The 18,788-nt window shown below is 36.7% G+C and overlaps 2 protein-coding genes across 3 annotated transcripts in view; both read left to right on the top strand.

Annotated features, from left to right (window-relative positions):
* mst (misato mitochondrial distribution and morphology regulator) overlaps nucleotides 1–6,821 on the top strand; it is a 79,310-nt gene extending 72,489 nt beyond the window's left edge. Inside the window, exons 8-10 of one of the 2 annotated variants that reach the window (XR_014129423.1) lie at nucleotides 1,452–1,668; nucleotides 2,745–2,867; nucleotides 5,025–6,821. Coding sequence is in view for 1 of the 2 variants with exons in the window: in XM_081747523.1 (XP_081603649.1) it covers nucleotides 1,452–1,660 (209 nt within the window). In the remaining variant the exon portion in view is untranslated. The remainder of the gene's footprint in view (nucleotides 1–1,451; nucleotides 1,669–2,744; nucleotides 2,868–5,024) is intronic. The other variant, XM_081747523.1, reaches the window with a different exon arrangement.
* Nucleotides 6,822–8,136: 1,315 nt separating this feature from the next.
* On the top strand, nucleotides 8,137–9,078 carry LOC145679224 (histone-lysine N-methyltransferase SETMAR-like). The gene has a single exon (XM_081749812.1). The coding sequence runs from the start codon at nucleotides 8,137–8,139 to the stop codon at nucleotides 9,076–9,078; it is 942 nt and encodes a 313-aa protein (XP_081605938.1).
* The last annotated feature ends 9,710 nt before the right edge of the window (nucleotides 9,079–18,788 follow it).

Raw genomic sequence — 18,788 nt, 5'->3', positions numbered from 1 at the left:
AGTTTTCTCGGGGTACTTCCGTTTCCCCCCACTTTCTTATTCCATCAATTCTTCCTCATCATTGGCTTGCTTTAATCATCGTCTCCTTTAGCCTAAAGGGCATAATCATAGGGTATTAAACTGAAATATTTCATTTCATGAAGCATTTCTATTATGAAGTTGTGTCCCTTCGTCGTTCGCGGAAATTCTTATTTTCGAAAATTGAAGATAAAAATAATGTATACATAGGCAGATAATACAATAGCCAAATTTCTATCTTCTCCAGGGACAGGAGGTAGTGCTTGAACAAAATCAAGCATGCCTTTTCAAATTGGTAGTTGGAATAGGAAGGATTTTGAGATTCCATTAGATGTGTATGATTTTGAATTTGTTTTCGTTTCTTCGTTTCTCTATTCTGTTTAGGCAAACGGTAGAAGAAGAAACTATAAATTTTCAGTGACAGACCGAACTGAGTTTCCTGAATAGTTATGAGTCTTCAACTTTGCATAATGTTACTATAAGAATGTTGTTATAATCTAATTAGCTGCTGTAATCTATTATCAAGAAACTACAGCCAAATGAAAATTACGTTCTGCAATACCAGCTTGCTCCAAACCTGTACCAAACTATCCCCTTTAGAGCAACGTTGGTACATAATGTAGACTTTCAGAAATGTTTAATAACTTACAGTGGTCAACTTCTGGATTAATAATAATATATTCTTAATGTAGTCCATAAACTATAATGTAAGAGGACGATGAAATTATATTAATAAATCTAATTTTAAAAAAAACAACAACCTAGGATCCATAATTTTCTTTAAAAATTGTATCAGTATCCTCCCCTCTCCCCTATCTACTATACAAGGTGGTAATTGTAACTCTTCAGTTAATGGAAGAGAAAGTACTAGACAATAGGACTGGATGTGAACTTGACCTTTGATTCAAGGACATTGTTATGAGTAGTTTACCTTGAGAGTACATACTAATGAATGCAGTGCTCAGATAATAAAAATTGTGTACATCTGCTTGATACATACGAATGTAAAGTTGTATGAATTGTTCTTCACGATCCATTAAGAATAGATTAAACCTGACTTGAAATATATATTACAATTCTTTGTTGTATAGTTATATCTTTATTTATTTTCTGTGATAGTCCATTCATGGTTAATTTTGTTTGTAATTATTTTTCCTGAGATTTATTTTTAAGAAGACAGAAATGAATTTACTAATCAAATAATTCCGTTTTGCATAATTACGTTCGATTTTGTGTTCTTGGATTTCGCTTCTACGCAGAGGTTCCTTATGCGTTCTATTTATCTTCAATTTGACCACATATAAATATTTTTTTATAGAATATAACTGTTCACATGTTCAAAATCAAAGCTGTGTATATACATTGTCTTCCATATCCACACGTATGTACTTTTAATTGAATAATAGTTGTTCATTATATATTGTGGTTTTCAGGTGTTACTTCAGTTCCTATTGTATCGGGTCTTCATAGTTGTCAGAGTATAGGTGTGATGTTGGAAAACCTACATACGGAAGTTAGTAGGCTGCCTATAAAAAAATTCCATAGGTTTAGTGATGGTGGTTTGGAACAAGATGATTTTCAAGACTGTCTAAATCAGATCATGGAACTGCAGGACTGTTACCATGAAGAATTTGACGTGTAGAAGAGAAAGTAAGTAAGATGTTAAAATGTTAACTATTTTTTGTTGCCATATTTCCCCAGTATCTGAGTTCATCTCTATAATGAAATTGAAAGTTATGAAAAATATGATATGATGGCATGACGGGATAACGGCTGGACCTTGCAGTGAATTTTTGAACATAATATTGCCCTAATAGAGTATCTCATGAGCTTTTCATGCAGGAAGATGGAACTTGATATGTAAAATCCTTATTAAAAACAAGTAGTGACATGCTGTAGCCTTTTTGAAAATTCATCCTTCAGGCGGAAACGAGGGGAGGGGCAATATCTTTAATACTTTAATATTTTTGATGTTGTATCTCTAAAATTAATTTCGAAACATAGTGTTCTTAGTTTATATATATAATATAGGGTGGCTCAAAAGTAGATATACACCCCTGCATTGATTAAGTATAACATTCTAGTTTATGGATTTATTTGCTTCGACTGTTCTGGGCTTAAGTTATAAGTAAAAAGACGTTAAGAGCAAATAATGAAGAAACTAGATCTACCTGTTTAATAACAATAAGAAATTACATAGAACTGCTGATCAATACGGGACTGTTATATATGTGTTAAATATATATGTTAAACATAATATATATATGTTACCTTTATTAAATGCGATAGAGAGAGGATCTGAAATGTACCTTTCAAAATTTCCCTTAAATCTGTTCCTTCAGCTCGAAAAAAGACATTTCCGCTATTGTAATTAAATCCTTATAAATTTTTGTAGTAATTAATTTTTTTTTCATTGATCATTGAAAAGTATACATTCAAATGCACTAAGAAAATGGAAATCACCTTCATCTTACCATAATTTTGACTTTGAGTTTAACGTCCCTTTTCAACAGCGAGGCTATATGAGACGTGGACCTACTGATTAACGTGGAATCCGAACCACATGAGCTCCCGCCGAGAATCGAACCAGGGTCTTCCACGCCAAAGGCGCGTACGCTAACCGCTTAACCACGGAGGAGCTCTCACTATAATTTTGTCTAAACATACTTTATAATAAGGCTTTTGTTTCTTGATTTTCATACTAACTCCATCTGATTGTATTTCAGATGTAGCGTACTACCAAGGAAATACTTATATAGCAGAGATCTGCTTAGAAGTAACCAGGTTATATTAAACTTTAGTAATGGATTATTGACATTGAATTATGCATTTGAAACGAATATATGGAGGTAAGTATGTTGTCACGCCTTTTAATTATAATCTCGCATTTTTAGCAGTAAATTAATACAGTGACTGGAATCAAGATTAAACCTGCTTGTAAGAGAGAAAAACGAATGTACTCAAATAATTTTATTTGACGTTATGTGAAGAAATGTGATGCTGAACTAAAAGCAATTAGAACAAAGTAATCACAATGCGAACACATGAAAATCAAAATAAATAGCACTTAAACTCTGTTTCAATTTTGGAAAATACGTCATAGCGGTGTAGCGAGTAGCAAATAGTGGGTGTTTCTGTCAGAAAAGATGAAAAGTTACAGTTGTGTTTAAGCATATAATACAACATTTCTTCAAAATATGACTGTTTTATGTATTCGCAAAACAAATAAAAGACGAATAGCATAAGTTTGTATAGTTATTTATAAAAGTGTGTTTACGTATATAACTTTATGATCTGTGTAGTACAGTATATTCATATAAGTACTTGTAATCCTAACTGCAGCCGACAAGAGACGAAGCGTAACGCAAGTACGATTGTCAGATTTACCCTCACTCGAATATAAGTGTTTTTGAAAAATGATAATAATGTAGTTGTTTTTTGCATTAGATAAACGATGCAAGCAAGAATGACTGCTAAAACACAATGGCAAACTCATTCTTTCTCTCGAAACTTTCTTGCGATAAAGTGAGTTCGGCAGCTTTAACGCAAATCAGTTGTTGCCACTGACGTTTGGCAGGATTACAGTTGCTATCAATTGACATGTGATCTATGAGGAAAATTGTAGGAAGAAGAAAAGCAATCCTTAAAATAATGCAATGCCTTGTTCGAAACGGATCAGTTGCATTTGCAGTACTATTATTGAATCTTTTTTTTTTTCTTTCTTGTATCTGGAACCGTTGTTGCACGATGCCACGTTGAATGTCATTTCTGTTCTTTCCTTTCTAAAAGTGAAATGGAGTGTAGTGTCTACATGTAACATTCTCATACTGAAATCATCTACAATAAAACCGTAATCAAAATTCTCAGGAAATTCTGAGAAAAGTCAAAAAATAGGATATAAAGAAAGAAAGAAATTGACAGGTCATGATTAATCATTGTCGTAGATATGTAATTGCTGATATTCTATTAAATTTTCAGTATTTCTATTAATTCCTCGTATGCGTCATGGTCAGTGTATAAATTCAGTTATGCTGAGATGAGTTGTTTGTAACCAGAGTGACTTAAATTATTTCATGCTAAAACTCAGAAATCGGCGAAAATGTAGTTGAGTTACGCGTATTCCATACCGGCCACAACGAACTGAGTGTAGACACATTTCCCAATACCAGCAGTTTGTGTCGATTGTCAGTATTTCCAAAAGTACTAATTTCCCACAAAACATGACAATATAGTTCACTCTGGTGGACAGTATTTTGCAATCATAGAGCCCCCTTTTAAAATAAAAATATTATTTTGAAAGAAAGTTAATCTCGGTATACGGACACAATCTTTTGTGGCCGGAACTTCGCTGATCAAAACTCCGTCATAACAATTTATTCAGTACAGAACGTTCAATATATCATTATATATACATATTCAAAAACCTCTCTCGTACATCGTTCTCGCGATCTCATCCTTACTTCCCTCTCACTTCACACAGTATTTAAGAGTGAGAGTGATATTCGAACTGTTAGAGCCACACTCTTGAGGTTGAGGATAAATACAAGTGAGTGAAGACGAAAATAATTTAAGATATTGAGTGATTAAGTCGAACAAGCGTGTTTGACAAACAATATATGCAAAGAGTTTATTAAAAATTCGTGAAAATGCATAAAAAAGGGTTAATAGTTTGAGAGTTCTTTAACAAATCACATAATGATAACGTTAGAACAGCAAAATTTCACCTCCCTCGGCCTCGTCTGTGGTATTCCATTTATTAGCATAGGGTGATGGCATACGGTGAAATTTATCGCCTCTTATATTTTAATGCTAAATGGGACAAATGACTCTATTGAAGAAATCGTGGTGGTGAAATTTTATTCCGGACGAAATTTTAGCCAGTGAGATTTTGTACCTGAGTCGCTAATCTAGTATATTAAGTATTTATTTTCTTATTGTTATGTTTGTTTATATAAGATTAGTTTTGTTGTAGGTTGAATATACTTAATAATATTTCTGTCTTATAGATGGACCGTTGCAGCAACTGCTGTGTGAGCATGATGGGCATTTGAGAAGAACTACCATATGAATCAATTTAACGTGTATTTGTAAATTTTGTAAAAATAAAAAGATATGCATTTTTAGCTAAGAGGTTCTTTGTGGTCCCTCTTATGGAACTCAATATAAATTTTTTCTTACTACTAATCAATGTAAGTGGTAGATCACTTCTAATCGCTATATATGATTCCAAAGGTTCTCATAATATAATATGCATATGTTAAGTAAAATATTGTTATAAAAAAAATCATCGTTTACAACTTCCTTAGCGCAAAATTTGCGCATTGAAGTATAAATTGTTTAGCACATTATTTCAGTGGTAAGCTTGTCACACGAGCATTTGTATTTGGTGCTCTGCATTATAATGCTCCATTGTTGTTAACACACGTACGAAGGTCATTTAAGACACATTATGGTTTCGTGTGCACATCCTTTGTATTGTATTTATTAAAAAAAAAAAAAAAAAATCAAAATGAGCTAGATAAGCATTATTAAATAAGTGTCCCGTGATGGAGTACCAAAAACAACATTTTTTTTTTTTTTCAGTTGTTTGCTTCTACTATTCTCTGTAGAAGTGTAAAAACTTTAGGCTTAAAGTACGTAAACAGAAAATAGATTTGTATTCCATATGCCTGCTCTCCTATCGATATAACCTAAATTTATTTAAATAGTACAATCATGTTAAATGACTTAAACTGCCATCTCCCTTTCAGAAGCCCTATAATCTGATCACAGAGTTGAAGCGAGCTTAGAAGCATAGTATTTTACCTTGAAAGCTTCTGCCTAAAGGATGCGAGTAGAGAGCGTTTCAAATGTATTTTAGCATCTTTTAAAGAAATGATTTGGAATGTTGTTTTTATTAAAGGGAATTACATTTTTATAATTTGCAGTAAAAAATACTTAGATTTGTCCACCCATTCTTGGTTTCTTGTTAACATGACTGTATATATTTGATGCAGAATCGAGGGTGGTTTTAACAACACAACCTTCTACGTATATCTATATGTAATAAATAAATAAATAAAAAGGTTGGACCAGTTTCAATGTAATTTACTTAATACAGAAAACACTCCAAATGAATTCATTTGTAAGGTATTAACAGTTTGTCACAGAGATATGCACTTTCGATGCCTAACGCTTTGTGTTATCAATTGAGATTTTTCTTTCCAAATTTATTCCATCAGTCTTTAACAGTTTCCTTTAGTCTTAATTTCCAATTCTTGTCCCATAATATTTATTGTTTTTTATAGTAAAAAAAAAAAAAAAAATGTGTACTACAAAATCAAGAGCTGACGATATCGTAAACTGGTGGGTGATTGAAAGTTAGAAAGCTGTGAAAAAACAATATCTTCCATTGGTTAACATCTCAAAGTTCGTAAAACTATTCTACTTCTTTGTATCTCAGGCCAGAGAGAATTTGTCTTATTTGCGGCTGTTTACGCCACCCTAGAACTAAAATATGTACGTTATATCTGTTACACATTGAATGTTATACTCTCGTAGAAATTTGTATTTCTATAGAATGTCACTCTTCATTGAAATACGTTGCGTCATTCATCTGTAACAATGTATATATTTCACGAATGTATATATCTGTAACAATGTTTATTCATCGTTGATAAAGGTTATGCATGTTTATATACCTATTTCATCACTGATGAAACGTAGTTATATGTAATGAGAATTTTATACTTAATATTTAACATTTTGTGCATTGTTTCATACTGATTAACTATTTCTTGTTTATAAATAAAGATTATCCAAAACTTGTGGTACTTTTTTCTGTATATTATATAATATTATGCAAATGTGGTTTATATTTCTGTGTCTTAAATTATTGATTCTAAGTTACTGAAAGGATTATAGGAGCTGTAGATAGGTCTGAAATACCATATTAAGACAGTTATAAGAAATAATGAACTTTGGTAGGAAGATGATCTTAACTGTCACTTGCAAATGGCTGTAACGCTCATTAACCAGTATGTTACGTTACTGGGAGTTAAAGGAACGCCGCATCCTGGATTGGATAATTAAGGTAAAAAAAGGTTTTCTACTTGATGCATGAAATATGTAAATTACGTAAAGTACGCAAAATAAAAATCTAGAAGGGTTAGTATATGAAAAGTGATCGAGAAAAAAGAAAAAATGCACATCTTTATATAAAAATGAAAATGATTAGGTTTGTGATTTCATACCTCTTGAATCATTGGACCGATCTCGGTCAAATTTTCAATATAGATGAGGTTCGGGCCGGGAATGGTTTTTATCATTTCACTTTTGACGGTGCAACTTAGGGGAGGGGGGGAGAGATTTAAAAATGATCAAAAATGACCAGTATTAGTATCAAATCCATAGTTTTCGTGGTCGCTGAGATGAACAGTGACACTTTCGATGCCGTTTAAATCTAAATTCAGCCCATAATGGTAATATTTAATTTTTAAGAGAAAAAACATTGTCTATGAGCGCTTCAGTAATAGTAAAAAGAGACTGACTAAGAACATATTACTAATTTTTCTTATTTCAATCCAGCGAAGCGGATAATTGACGCTAGTAACAAATAAGTATTACGATTTGCGGTGATTAGGTTTAAAAAGATGTCATAATATTTTATGACATACGGACAAAACCTCGGGCCGAAACCTCACGATTCAAAACTTGAGTCAAAATTTCGCGGCCGAAATCACGTACATAAGACTTCGTCATGACAACATAGCCGTATAAATGTTTTTGAGGTCAAAATAATAATAACCAGAAAGTGCTTAATTTAGACACTAGAAACGAAAAAGAATCGAAAATTCAAAATGTATGAATATGTACTCGTAAAATAAACCCCAATTAAGACAAATCTTATCCATCGAATCTATTTTAGTTAAATTATAGGTTTAGGTTTTAACGTATAACCTACGAGGGCGGTTTGATAAGTCCGTGCAAAGTCCGAGAGAGGGCAACACTGGTGCGTACCGAGGTGATTGTCAGTTAGTAACATCTCTTGGAAGAACATACACCAAGTGACAGCCAGATCTGTTTAGTGCTCTGTGTTTGGTTCGGTTAAATTGGGTAAGTCGAGTGAGTTTCACAAACATGGATGAAAGAGAATTTCGTGTGGTGATCAAACATTATTTTATGAAAGGTACTTCGCCTCAGAAGACGAAGGAGAAGCTAGATAAACATTATGGTGAATCTGCACCTTCGATTAGAACAGTGTATAAGTGGTTTCAAAAGTTTCGGAGTGGTCATATGAGCACAAGTGATGGTGAACGTTCTGGACGCCCTATCGAGATCACTACACCAAAAATCATTGAGAAAATCCATGATATGGTCATGGATGATAGACGAGTGAAGGTGCGTGAGATTGCTAGTACTGTGGGCATCTCTAGTGAAAGGGTACATAATATTTTGCATCAACACTTGGGCATGAAAAAGCTATCCGCACGATGGGTGCCGCGATTGCTCACAGTGGATCAAAAACGAAATCGTGTGAGGTGTTCCCAGGACGGTTTGCGGCTGTTTCAACGGAATCCACAGGACTTTAAGTGTCGTTTCGTCACTGTGGACGAAACGTGGATACACCACTACACACCTGAAACCAAGGCACAGTCCAAACAATGGGTTGCCAGCGGGGAATCTGCACCAAAGAAGGCGAAGACCGTTCCTTCAGCCGGGAAAGTGATGGCGACTGTCTTTTGGGATTCTCAAGGTATAATTTTCATCGACTATTTAGCAAAGGGAAAAACTATTACAGGTGAATATTATTCATCGTTATTGGACCGTTTAAAAACTGAGATGGAAGAAAAACGTCCAGGATTGGCCCACAAAAAAGTTTTTTTGCCATCACGACAATTCCCCAGTGCACTCATCTGTCATTGTAGCCGCAAAATTGATGGAATTAAAATTCCAACTCCTTCCGCATCCCCCTTATTCGCCAGATTTGGCATCCTCGGACTACTACTTGTTTCCCGATCTGAAGAAATGGTTGGCGGGACGCAGATTTTCGTCAAACGAGGAGGTGGTTGCAGCAACTAGTGTCTATTTTGCAGAGTTGGACCAATCATATTATTTAGAGGGGATCAACAAACTGGAGCAACGTTGGACGAAGTGTATCAGCCTCAAAGGAGACTACGTTGAAAAATAAAATAATGTTATCCCTGAAAATGCAGTAGTTTTGAATTTTGCACGGACTTATCAAACCGCCCTCGTATTTTAAGTGTACATACATATAACGATGTTTTGGCCGGGAAGTACTCTGAAAGTTTAGATTTCGTTTCAGTTAATGTTAGCAAATTTGAAGATACTGTATTCTGTATTCTATTTTTAATTTTTTTTCTTTAAGAAAAGTAGCTTTTTACATCGGCGTAAAAAAGTTTTCTATATGACGTGAATTAATAACAAATTATGTGTAATTTATGTTAAAAAAAAGTAATGGGTAAATTAATGTGCAAATCCTGACCGCAACTAGAGGATATAAATCAAATACCTGGTCTGTCCCTCCCCCCAAAAAAACTTGAATATGAGGGGTTACTGAAAAATAGAAGTTCGCCCAGCCCAGGAGTGCATGTGGAATGATGAAACCTTACAGTTATTGTACTTAATACTTCCAAATTTCAATACACTTCTTGCACGATTATTCAATTATTGCAAACCAGTTTTTAAAAAATCTGAAGACTTCCGTACCACTAATCACCTTATCAGATCCATTATGGCATAATTTCAAGTGTTGTTTGAGTTAAACGAAGAATTGCGTTCGGATGGTGCTTGTCCCGGATATTCAGAATCACAACTTATCTTGTTCACATTAGCTCGGTCCGTGCATACACCTTATCTTTTCATGTCCGTGCAACCAGTAAGCACAAAATCTAAAATCTGATTGTCTTGCAGACCAAGGTGGGTCTTCTTTAGCCTATCCATTTCTTTGGTTAAGAAATTGCTGAACGTCAAGGATAAAATAGTGCAGTACCCTATCTTGATGCACGCAAACCTCAATTATGATACTCAGCGACGATGTGCGGAGGTGGCCCCACTTCTGTTTTGAAAATTATACCACCAGCGGCAGAGACGCGGCGAAACGCCAATGAACAACAATATTACTCCTCCAAAATATTTAAATAGCCTATATGCGTAATTTGTTTACATTAAGGTAAGTCTAAAAAACACTTTTAAAAAAGTAAAGATAAATAGCCCAGAGGCGGCGCGGACCATCAACCTTTTGATTAATAAGCTCATGTTCTTCCGACTTGGCCACGATATGTCGAAGCCTGTGCGATATGTCGATATCGTTATTAGCATACCTCAACGTGTTTGTCTCTCTTTCCGTGTCATGTGGATTGTCGTGTCCGACTGGTAGGAATTTCGTTTTTATGAGAGAATAATACACTGCTCCTATCACTGGCATTCAAAAGATACGGAATAGTTAGTCACACTCCCAAGTTACAAGAATAGATCAAGCTCACCGTATATCAGAATCTAATTATTTATGACTGAGAATGCTTAACTGTTTGAAGGGCATACCAACAGGGCGTTAGGTCGCCAAAAGGAGGATAGCCAATAACAAAAGAATAGAAGTACCGCCAGGTAAAGGTCACCAATTGTTGTTTGATTAGGGTCGTATTACACTACGAGCCCACAAATGATTAGTGGGGAGGTTGTCATCCACTAACTAGCACCTTATTTATGTTTCGTGTCTACGCTGCTACTGAATAATGCAGCTATCAAAGAGAGATGGTTTGTCACCGATCAGTCACCTAACTAAGTGGTATTTGTAACAGTACCACCTAATGATGTCGCGGGGTTGCACATTAAGCAACAAAGTAAAAAACACAGCAATTAGTCTTGAAAAAGACTTTATATGAGGACTTAACTTAGTCCAGATTGACACTAGTTAATAGTCTTGAAAAATACTGTTTATACAAGGACTTAACTTAGTCCAACAACATCCACGAGCTGTAAGGCTCTGAATAAAAAATAGTTGTTATAATTCAATTGAGGTGACAGTAAATCTAAATTATAGGAGGTGCCAATGTCATCTACAATGTAGGGCTATCTCAAAACTAACACTCGTCAGGGACGGAGTTGAAGTCCCGACAATACAATTAGAATAAGAGGCGGTTAGAGGTACAATCCGCGGCAAAAAACCTGCAACATGAGGATGTAAGTTAATTGTGAAACTACGCCTAACAGCACAGGGAATGAACATAACCTCTAAGTGGAACGAATCACGCCAGATAAACCTCGGCCTCCTCCCGTGCACACTTATTTTGGAGCAAAAGACTTCGTCATTTCACAATAAACTTATATGCTCATGTTGCAGGTTTTTTGCCGCGGATTGTACAAAAGACGAGCGTCGTTGGTATGCAAGTCAAGAGCGATTAATACAATAGTAAATTAGAAAGTTAATTGGGTTTAAAATCTAGTTAGTTAAATTAAGGGCGTCGGCAGTTGGAATACCACTGCTATCGGCCAGTCAAGTTCCACTAGACAATTTACAATAAAAAAAATCACAATGATATCGCTCGGATTCAAAAGAGATACTTAATATTCTAAGAGATTAAACAATTTCAATAACTAGAAAAGGAGAGCTTTCAGAACCGTTAGCATGAAATACGTCTGTAAAATAAAACAAGGCTACATTATAATTTCGGCATCACTTGGGAGGTGATCCCCTTTACAGTTAAGACTTGAGATGTTATACGAATGCGAGTGATGATAACTTAGAAGGTAATTAATTAAATGACAACCCACCTGAGTAACTATGTCCTACCACAAGTCGCTCAAAGAACCAGATGACGACGACGCCACTGGAACCAAATGGGTTGTGTCGACGCCACTGCAGCCGTTTCATACACACACCTGGTAGCAGGATTGAACAACACTAATAGATCACACTAAAACAATAACTTACGCACTTGTGTCTCGAGCGGCTGAAACACGAAGTGGAGCGAGAGAGAGACGAAATTTCCAAGTGGGCGTACGAACAGAGATCTTCAAGGCTTCGTACTGGGTTAGATGTCTTCTTGGTATTCTGACATCGCACACACTGGTCTTCTCTGGATAGATGTCAAAAGTCGTGGTGTGTGACGAAGGGAAGAGTCAGGTCCAGGTTAGAACGGGCTTCGAATGAAGAACGTTTCACCGGGAGTCTTGTCATCCACTAGACAGCAATGTTTCTGCGCCGATGGAGGCTTCCAGTTTAGATTAGATATAAACCAAAAGAGAGAGAAAAACTGGCGAGATTCGGTTGAGGGTTAGTAGTGTTGGAATGACGTGAAACAAAGTTCTAATTGAGAGAAGGTTTATTCATGACTCGTCTGTCTTTTAATTTGGTACAAAACAAGCGCTTCCGGCATGGGATCGTAATTGAACTAAGAGGCAATTTAGTAACACTGTGATACGATCAAGGAAGCCGTTGGTTCCAAACAGATGAGTTAATGGATAATCGAAGGTGTTTAACACGAGTCAGTCTTAGTGATGTACAGCACACAGAACGTGGAGTGAGAGTCTCGGTGAAATAACTGAACACTGTTATGCGGAGAGAGAATAACACACACACTCAGTCGTTCTTTTAGTTGAGAAAGATGGTATCTCAACACAGTCACCACTAGGATGTAAATCCCGACGTTTAGGGTGTAGTTAATCGGTACGGTGACTATACAGGACGAAAAGAACTTCAATGATAGAAGATGCACGAGACATCGAAGAAAGCAAGTTCAAGGGCGGTCTCGATGCGAGGTAAGAGTTTAGTCTCCCGGACGAAGTACGGTTGAAGAGACTCTTACAGTTTTCGTCCTAGCGCTTGGAGATCGGAGAGCACAAGTATTCGTCGCGAACGTCCAAGGCGCTAAATAGAGAATAACCCAAAGGGTAGCAGACGGGTGTCTGCTCCCTGGGGGACTTCTCCGTCTCCTCGACGATCAAAAGGTCGGCAATTAAGAATAACCCGACTATTTCGAATAACTCCTTTGGAGAGGGAAGTAAGCCCGTTTTGTTCCAAGTGTTATCTCTTTCACACGGCACAGGATAGTGACGGGTGAAAATAGAGGGGTCCGTAGGCGGAGATAGTTTCTTTCCTGATTGGCTTTGTATTATCTATCAAACGAATTTGGTTTTCTGCGTTTGCGTAGAGGTGGTACAAAGGCGTAACCAAAGACTTCCTTTTGACATAATATCAAATTTATTATAATACGCTGATGACTCTAAAGGTTATGAACTAGTGAACCCTAGTGAACCCATGCTTACAACAGCGCAGCTGGTAATACAAAACTGGAATTTATAATGACAGTTACAATTTCCTATAAGTTTGTAGACACATTAAGAGTTTAGATAACATTTTAAAAGTTTAAAAGATCAAACTTGCAAGTGTACGCTGGAAGTAGTAACTTCCTCACTATGACAATTTAAATGGCTAAGAATTTGGAAAACATAGACAGTAATGGAATTTATTACACTGCTTGATGGTAGAATCTCTGGACATTCACAGTTAATGTCAATGCTAGAAAATACAACAATGATATGGAGTTAACCTTCGTAAACTGTAAGGCAGAAATACCCATTAAGCGTAGAACGCTGTTATCTACTTTGTTTTTAATACACTTTAATAAATCTACTTGGGTTCTCTGAACTGTCTCTGGGGAAGAGAACTCATATTCGTTTGGTATCTCCGGGCAAAGGTTACTGAGAGTGTTTATCTGCAGAAGGGATGTGGAGTCAGACACAGACCAAAAAAAGAAACTAACAGAAAGAAAAATAAAGATTGACTGGGACACCTTCGTTCCCATATGCTGTTTTCGTCTTTCTTTGTTTTAAGAATTTTATAAAAAATAAAAATATATGCATACAACTTGTTCCAGCAATTGTAATTATGCAAGGATGTATTAGTGGAGCGTTGCAAAAATTGGGATCGGAAATTTGCACGCTACAGGATGTTTGATTTTGTGCTGTTAGGCTTTTATATTAAACCTTTACACTATGTAACATTTTTCTTTTTTTACGAGATTTTTTGAAAAAAGGAGAGAAACTGCTTTTCTCTGATATCTATTTCTTACCATTCATCTTGTTTGAGCAGCTTAAGTAAGATTATTTTGTAACTTTTTATGCCATCCATTGCTCTCGCGAAAATAAAATCGTCATTCTTAACAATTCGTTTTATTTTTTTTTTTGCAGTTTGCCACACTGATATATTTAACAGAATTCAAGTTTGGACCAACGCCTTTATAATTCTCAACGACCCGAACAACCGAGTTTTGGCGTTGCCTACTATTGCAGGAAAGGGAAATTTGTAAGTAGTAATGCACTTTTGGAGTCGTCCATACATATGTTCTCATTCTGCTGCCAGCAAACGGTAGGGATGACCCTTCTGGTAGTGAACTACCACCGATTAGCTCTAAATTTCACTGCAGCACGCCATCCTCCCCATCCGACACATAAGTGTCTTCGTCAAGGTGGTGTTTATCGGCGAGGATTCTCATATTAGTTTTTTTTAAATCAGATCGTGTATATTTTTTAATATGTAGGACCGGACCTTCATTTTCTTGCGTAGATCTCATGTAACATTGACCTTGGCATTCCCAGTTGCACAAATGTTCGTTTAGGTAATTTCATTGGACTCTGTTTCACTCTATCCTGTACTGTCTGAACATCACCGTCCAAAAGTCCTTCCACTTTGTGGCAAATCTGACACATTTCCCAGTAGCGTTTTAACTTTCATGACATCTTTTGATACGCGTCTTTGCTAGGAGTGGGACTTCCCATATATTAGTTGGAAATTTCTCCTCTCCGAAACGAAATATTTTCATTTTTACAGAGGTTGATTCATTTATATTGAGCCGAATTTGAATATGCCAGTTCCCTAGGAAATGCTGTTTCCACCACCAGTTGTGTTCGATCTGGAGGCCACTTCTATTGACTATTGCCAGGCATCGGAGTTAAATTGTAGGAGGCTGTATTGCAGCTAGATCATGAGTATTTCACCCCACTCCTCTTTGCAGGCTTTCCACAGACTAGAAATGATGCGCACTGAATGGGACGTCGCTATTTGAGGAGTCCTAAAGCACAATAGTACATTGAGCTTGCGTCTGGATTCTTGACAGGGATGTCAGAAAGGGGATTGCTGCAATTCCAGTTTCTTGTTCCATACGGTGATAGAATTCCAGCGATGTTTTCGCCTTGTAATTGGATGCCATATCTTGCTACAATTCAATATGGTTTACGTCTTGTCCGTCCAATGCTGGGCTGGGTACATTTCAGCCAGAACATGAGTCTGATAGTACCCAGCATTGATTGTGAAGTTTCTCTCCAATTTTTCGGAAACAGTTTGGCCCTGTACGAGAAACTGGCCACAATCATGAACCCTTTTGCGAAACTCTCCACGCACACCGGCGGAAGAACTTGTATGTATGTAAAGGCACGTACTTTACCACAGTCTGTGAAGTAAATCCACGCCTGGTCAAGGGTAACGACAAACTTCCACTGATCATCAACAGCCCCCCACAGTTTCTTTTTCTTTCAGCCACATGACACGGTTTCACGACGTACACCTGCTCTTGCGAACGATCATGAGGCGTAAATCTTTGTGAATGACGCAGTTGATTTTACTTACGATGTGCGGCATCTACTGGCCGCGTCACGCTGTGTAGAGGGATTTTCGGAGATCGTTTCGTGTCCAACTATACACAATAACGGCGGGATCCTCTTTATGGGAGGCCGGTTTTTAGCTAGCGTCGGTGTGATGAGCCCAGAACTCTGTACCGCATATTTATGTATAACAAGATTTACACTACCATTATCTACGCGAAAATTACACACTTCACACTTTTTACAATGCGCGACGCCGAGGTCTATAATGAACCCCTCCCAAAACCTGTTCAGTTTCAGCGTATCAGACTACGCTCGACTACACTGCTTTACTGCGTGACTAACGAGATACTGTTGCTTGACTCGTGCCAATTTCACGGCGATAGGTTGCGCATTGGCTGTGCAATTGCACGTTGACTTCGGCTCAATATAAATGAATCAACCTTTATAACTCCGCAAACCACAGCACACACTTTGCCCTTACCTGTACAGACAACATTTTGAATCACGAGATTACTTGTACAAGCGTCGTTGAGTAGTGAGTCCAGAACAAAACGTAAAATTTTGTATTCATTAACAATTACAACGATAGAGTTTTGAGTTTCTGCTAGACTTTAATGTACTCCTTGTATATCTACATGAAAGAGGGAACAAAGAGAAAAACTAGAATCTAGAAAACCTTTACGCTACAATATAGCTTTAATAAAGGGAATACTTGTTGTAAAGAAAAAAATAATCTACATTAATAAGTACAGATTTCAAAGTATAGCTACTTCGGACAAGGACTGATAACTTGGCACGACCTCAGCAAAAGAAAATGGACATGAGATTTGGAACATGGAATATTAGGAGTCTTTATAGGGCAGGCGCGTTAAAATCCGTAACGAGGGAGTTAGAGAAATACAGGATGGACGTAGTAGGAGTTTAAGAAGTTAGGTGGGAAGGAAATGGATCTGAGAATTCCGGAAATTTTACGTTCTTTTACGGAGAAGGAAATAAAAATCACCAGTTAGGAACAGGGTTTTTCGTTCATAAACGTATATTACACGCAATTAAACGGGTTGAATTTGTCACTGACAGACTTTCTTTTATTACTTTCAAGGGACGGTGGTGTGATATTATTGTTTTAAATGTACATGCCCCAACTGAAGATAAGGATGACGATATAAAAGACAGTTTTTACGAAGAAGTGGAACGGATATTTGACCAACTCCCGCGATACCATATGAAAATTCTACTAGGGGATTTCAATACGAAGGTAGGACGAGAGGATATTTTCAAACCGATTATAGGGAACGAAAGTCTGCATAAGGAAAGTAACGACAACGGTGTTAGACTCGTGAATTTTGCAACATCCAAAAACCTAATCGTGAAGAGTACAAAATTCCCACATCGCGACATTCATAAATACACTTGGACATCACCAGACGGAAAAACACATAATCAAATTGATCACGTTTTAGTAGATAGAAGAAGGCAATCTAGCATAATTGATGTCCGGTCGTTTAGAGGGGCTGATTGTGACACTGACCACTACCTGGTAGCGATAATACGAGAGAGGTTATCGTTGAATAAAGGTAATATTCATTGTCCGAAAACGGAAAGATTCAATTTAAAGAAATTAGAAGAGAGCCAGGTAAGAGAGAAATACCAGATTGAAGTTTCGAATATATTCTCGGCTTTAGAAGATTCGGAGTGCACTAGTGTTGAGGATACCTGGATTGAAATTAGAGATAGCATTAAAATTTCAGCAAAAGAAAAATTGGGGCATACGGAAATACGTAGGAAGAAACCATGGTTCGACCAGGAATGCATAAAATTAGCAGAGAAGAGAAAACAGGCAAAATTACGTTGGCTACAAAATCCGAATGAAATAACTACACAAAATTTCGCAGATATCAGGCGGGAACTTCCAAAACTTTTAGAACAAAGAAACGCGATTTTCTGAAAGCCAAAATTAAGGAACTTGAAGATAATAGTAAAAATAAAAACATCCGGGACATGTATAAGGGAATCAACGAATTTAAGAAAGGCTATCAACCTCGGACTTATATATTAAAGAAATCTGACGGTACAGTTCTCACTGACACGGATAGCATCTTAAATAGATGGAAAGACTTCTTTGACGATTTGCTTAACACGCAACCGAAAACTAGTGTACGTGGAGAAAAGGAGATACACACCGCAGAACCGTATATTCCAGAACCCAACCGAATAGAAGTAGAAACTGCTATAAAGAAATTAAAGAAACACAAATCTCCGGGTGTAGATTAAATTCCGGCTGAGTTAATTCTAGCTGGAGGCGAAAAATTGTGGAACAAGATACGCAAACTCATTCTCCTTATCTGGAACAAGGAAAAATTGCCACAAGAGTGGAAAGAATCAATCATTGTTCCAATTCACAAGAAAGGCGACAAAACTGACTGTAATAATTATCGAGGCATTTCTCTTCTGTCAACATCCTATAAAATCCTTTCAAATATTCTATTAGGAAGACTGACCCCATACGCAGATGAAATTATTGGAGATTATCAATGCGGATTTAGACGGAATCGTTCAACTATCGACCAAATATTTACAATTCGCCAAATACTCGAAAAAAAGTGGGAATACAATACCCCGGTGCATCAACTATTTATTGATTTTAGAAAGGCGTACGACTCGGTTAGGAGAGACACATTATACAACGTTCTTACAGAACTTGGAATACCGAGAAAGCTAATTAGATTAATTAAGATATGTTTAAATGAGTCCCAAAGTAAAGTCCGGGTAGGAAAATTTTTGTCCACGAGCTTTCACGTCGAAAATGGCCTGAAACAAGGAGATGCGTTGTCGCCATTATTATTTAACTTCGTTCTGGAATACGCGATAAGGAAAATCAAAGATAGCAACCAGGGCCTAGAGTTGAACGGCATTCACCAGGTTATGGCATATGCTGATGATGTAAATTTAATAGGGGATGATAGGAGAACAATAGAAAGAAATGCAGAGATCTTATTAAACGCTTGCAGGGACATGGGTTTAGAAGTAAATGCAGAGAAAACTAAATACATGGAAGTGCGTCGGGACCGGAATACAGCAAATTATGGATGCGTTAAAATATTAAACAGTACTTTTGATAAAGTGGATAGTTTCAAATATCTAGGATCAATATTAACAGAGGAAAATCA

Source organism: Thermobia domestica, chromosome 2, assembly GCF_964235325.1.
Source record: "Thermobia domestica chromosome 2, izTheDome1.hap1.1, whole genome shotgun sequence".
In the NCBI taxonomy this organism is placed as follows: domain Eukaryota; kingdom Metazoa; phylum Arthropoda; class Insecta; order Zygentoma; family Lepismatidae; genus Thermobia; species Thermobia domestica.
Note: the sequence above shows the minus strand (reverse complement) of the source record. Positions and strands in the feature narration are given on the sequence as shown.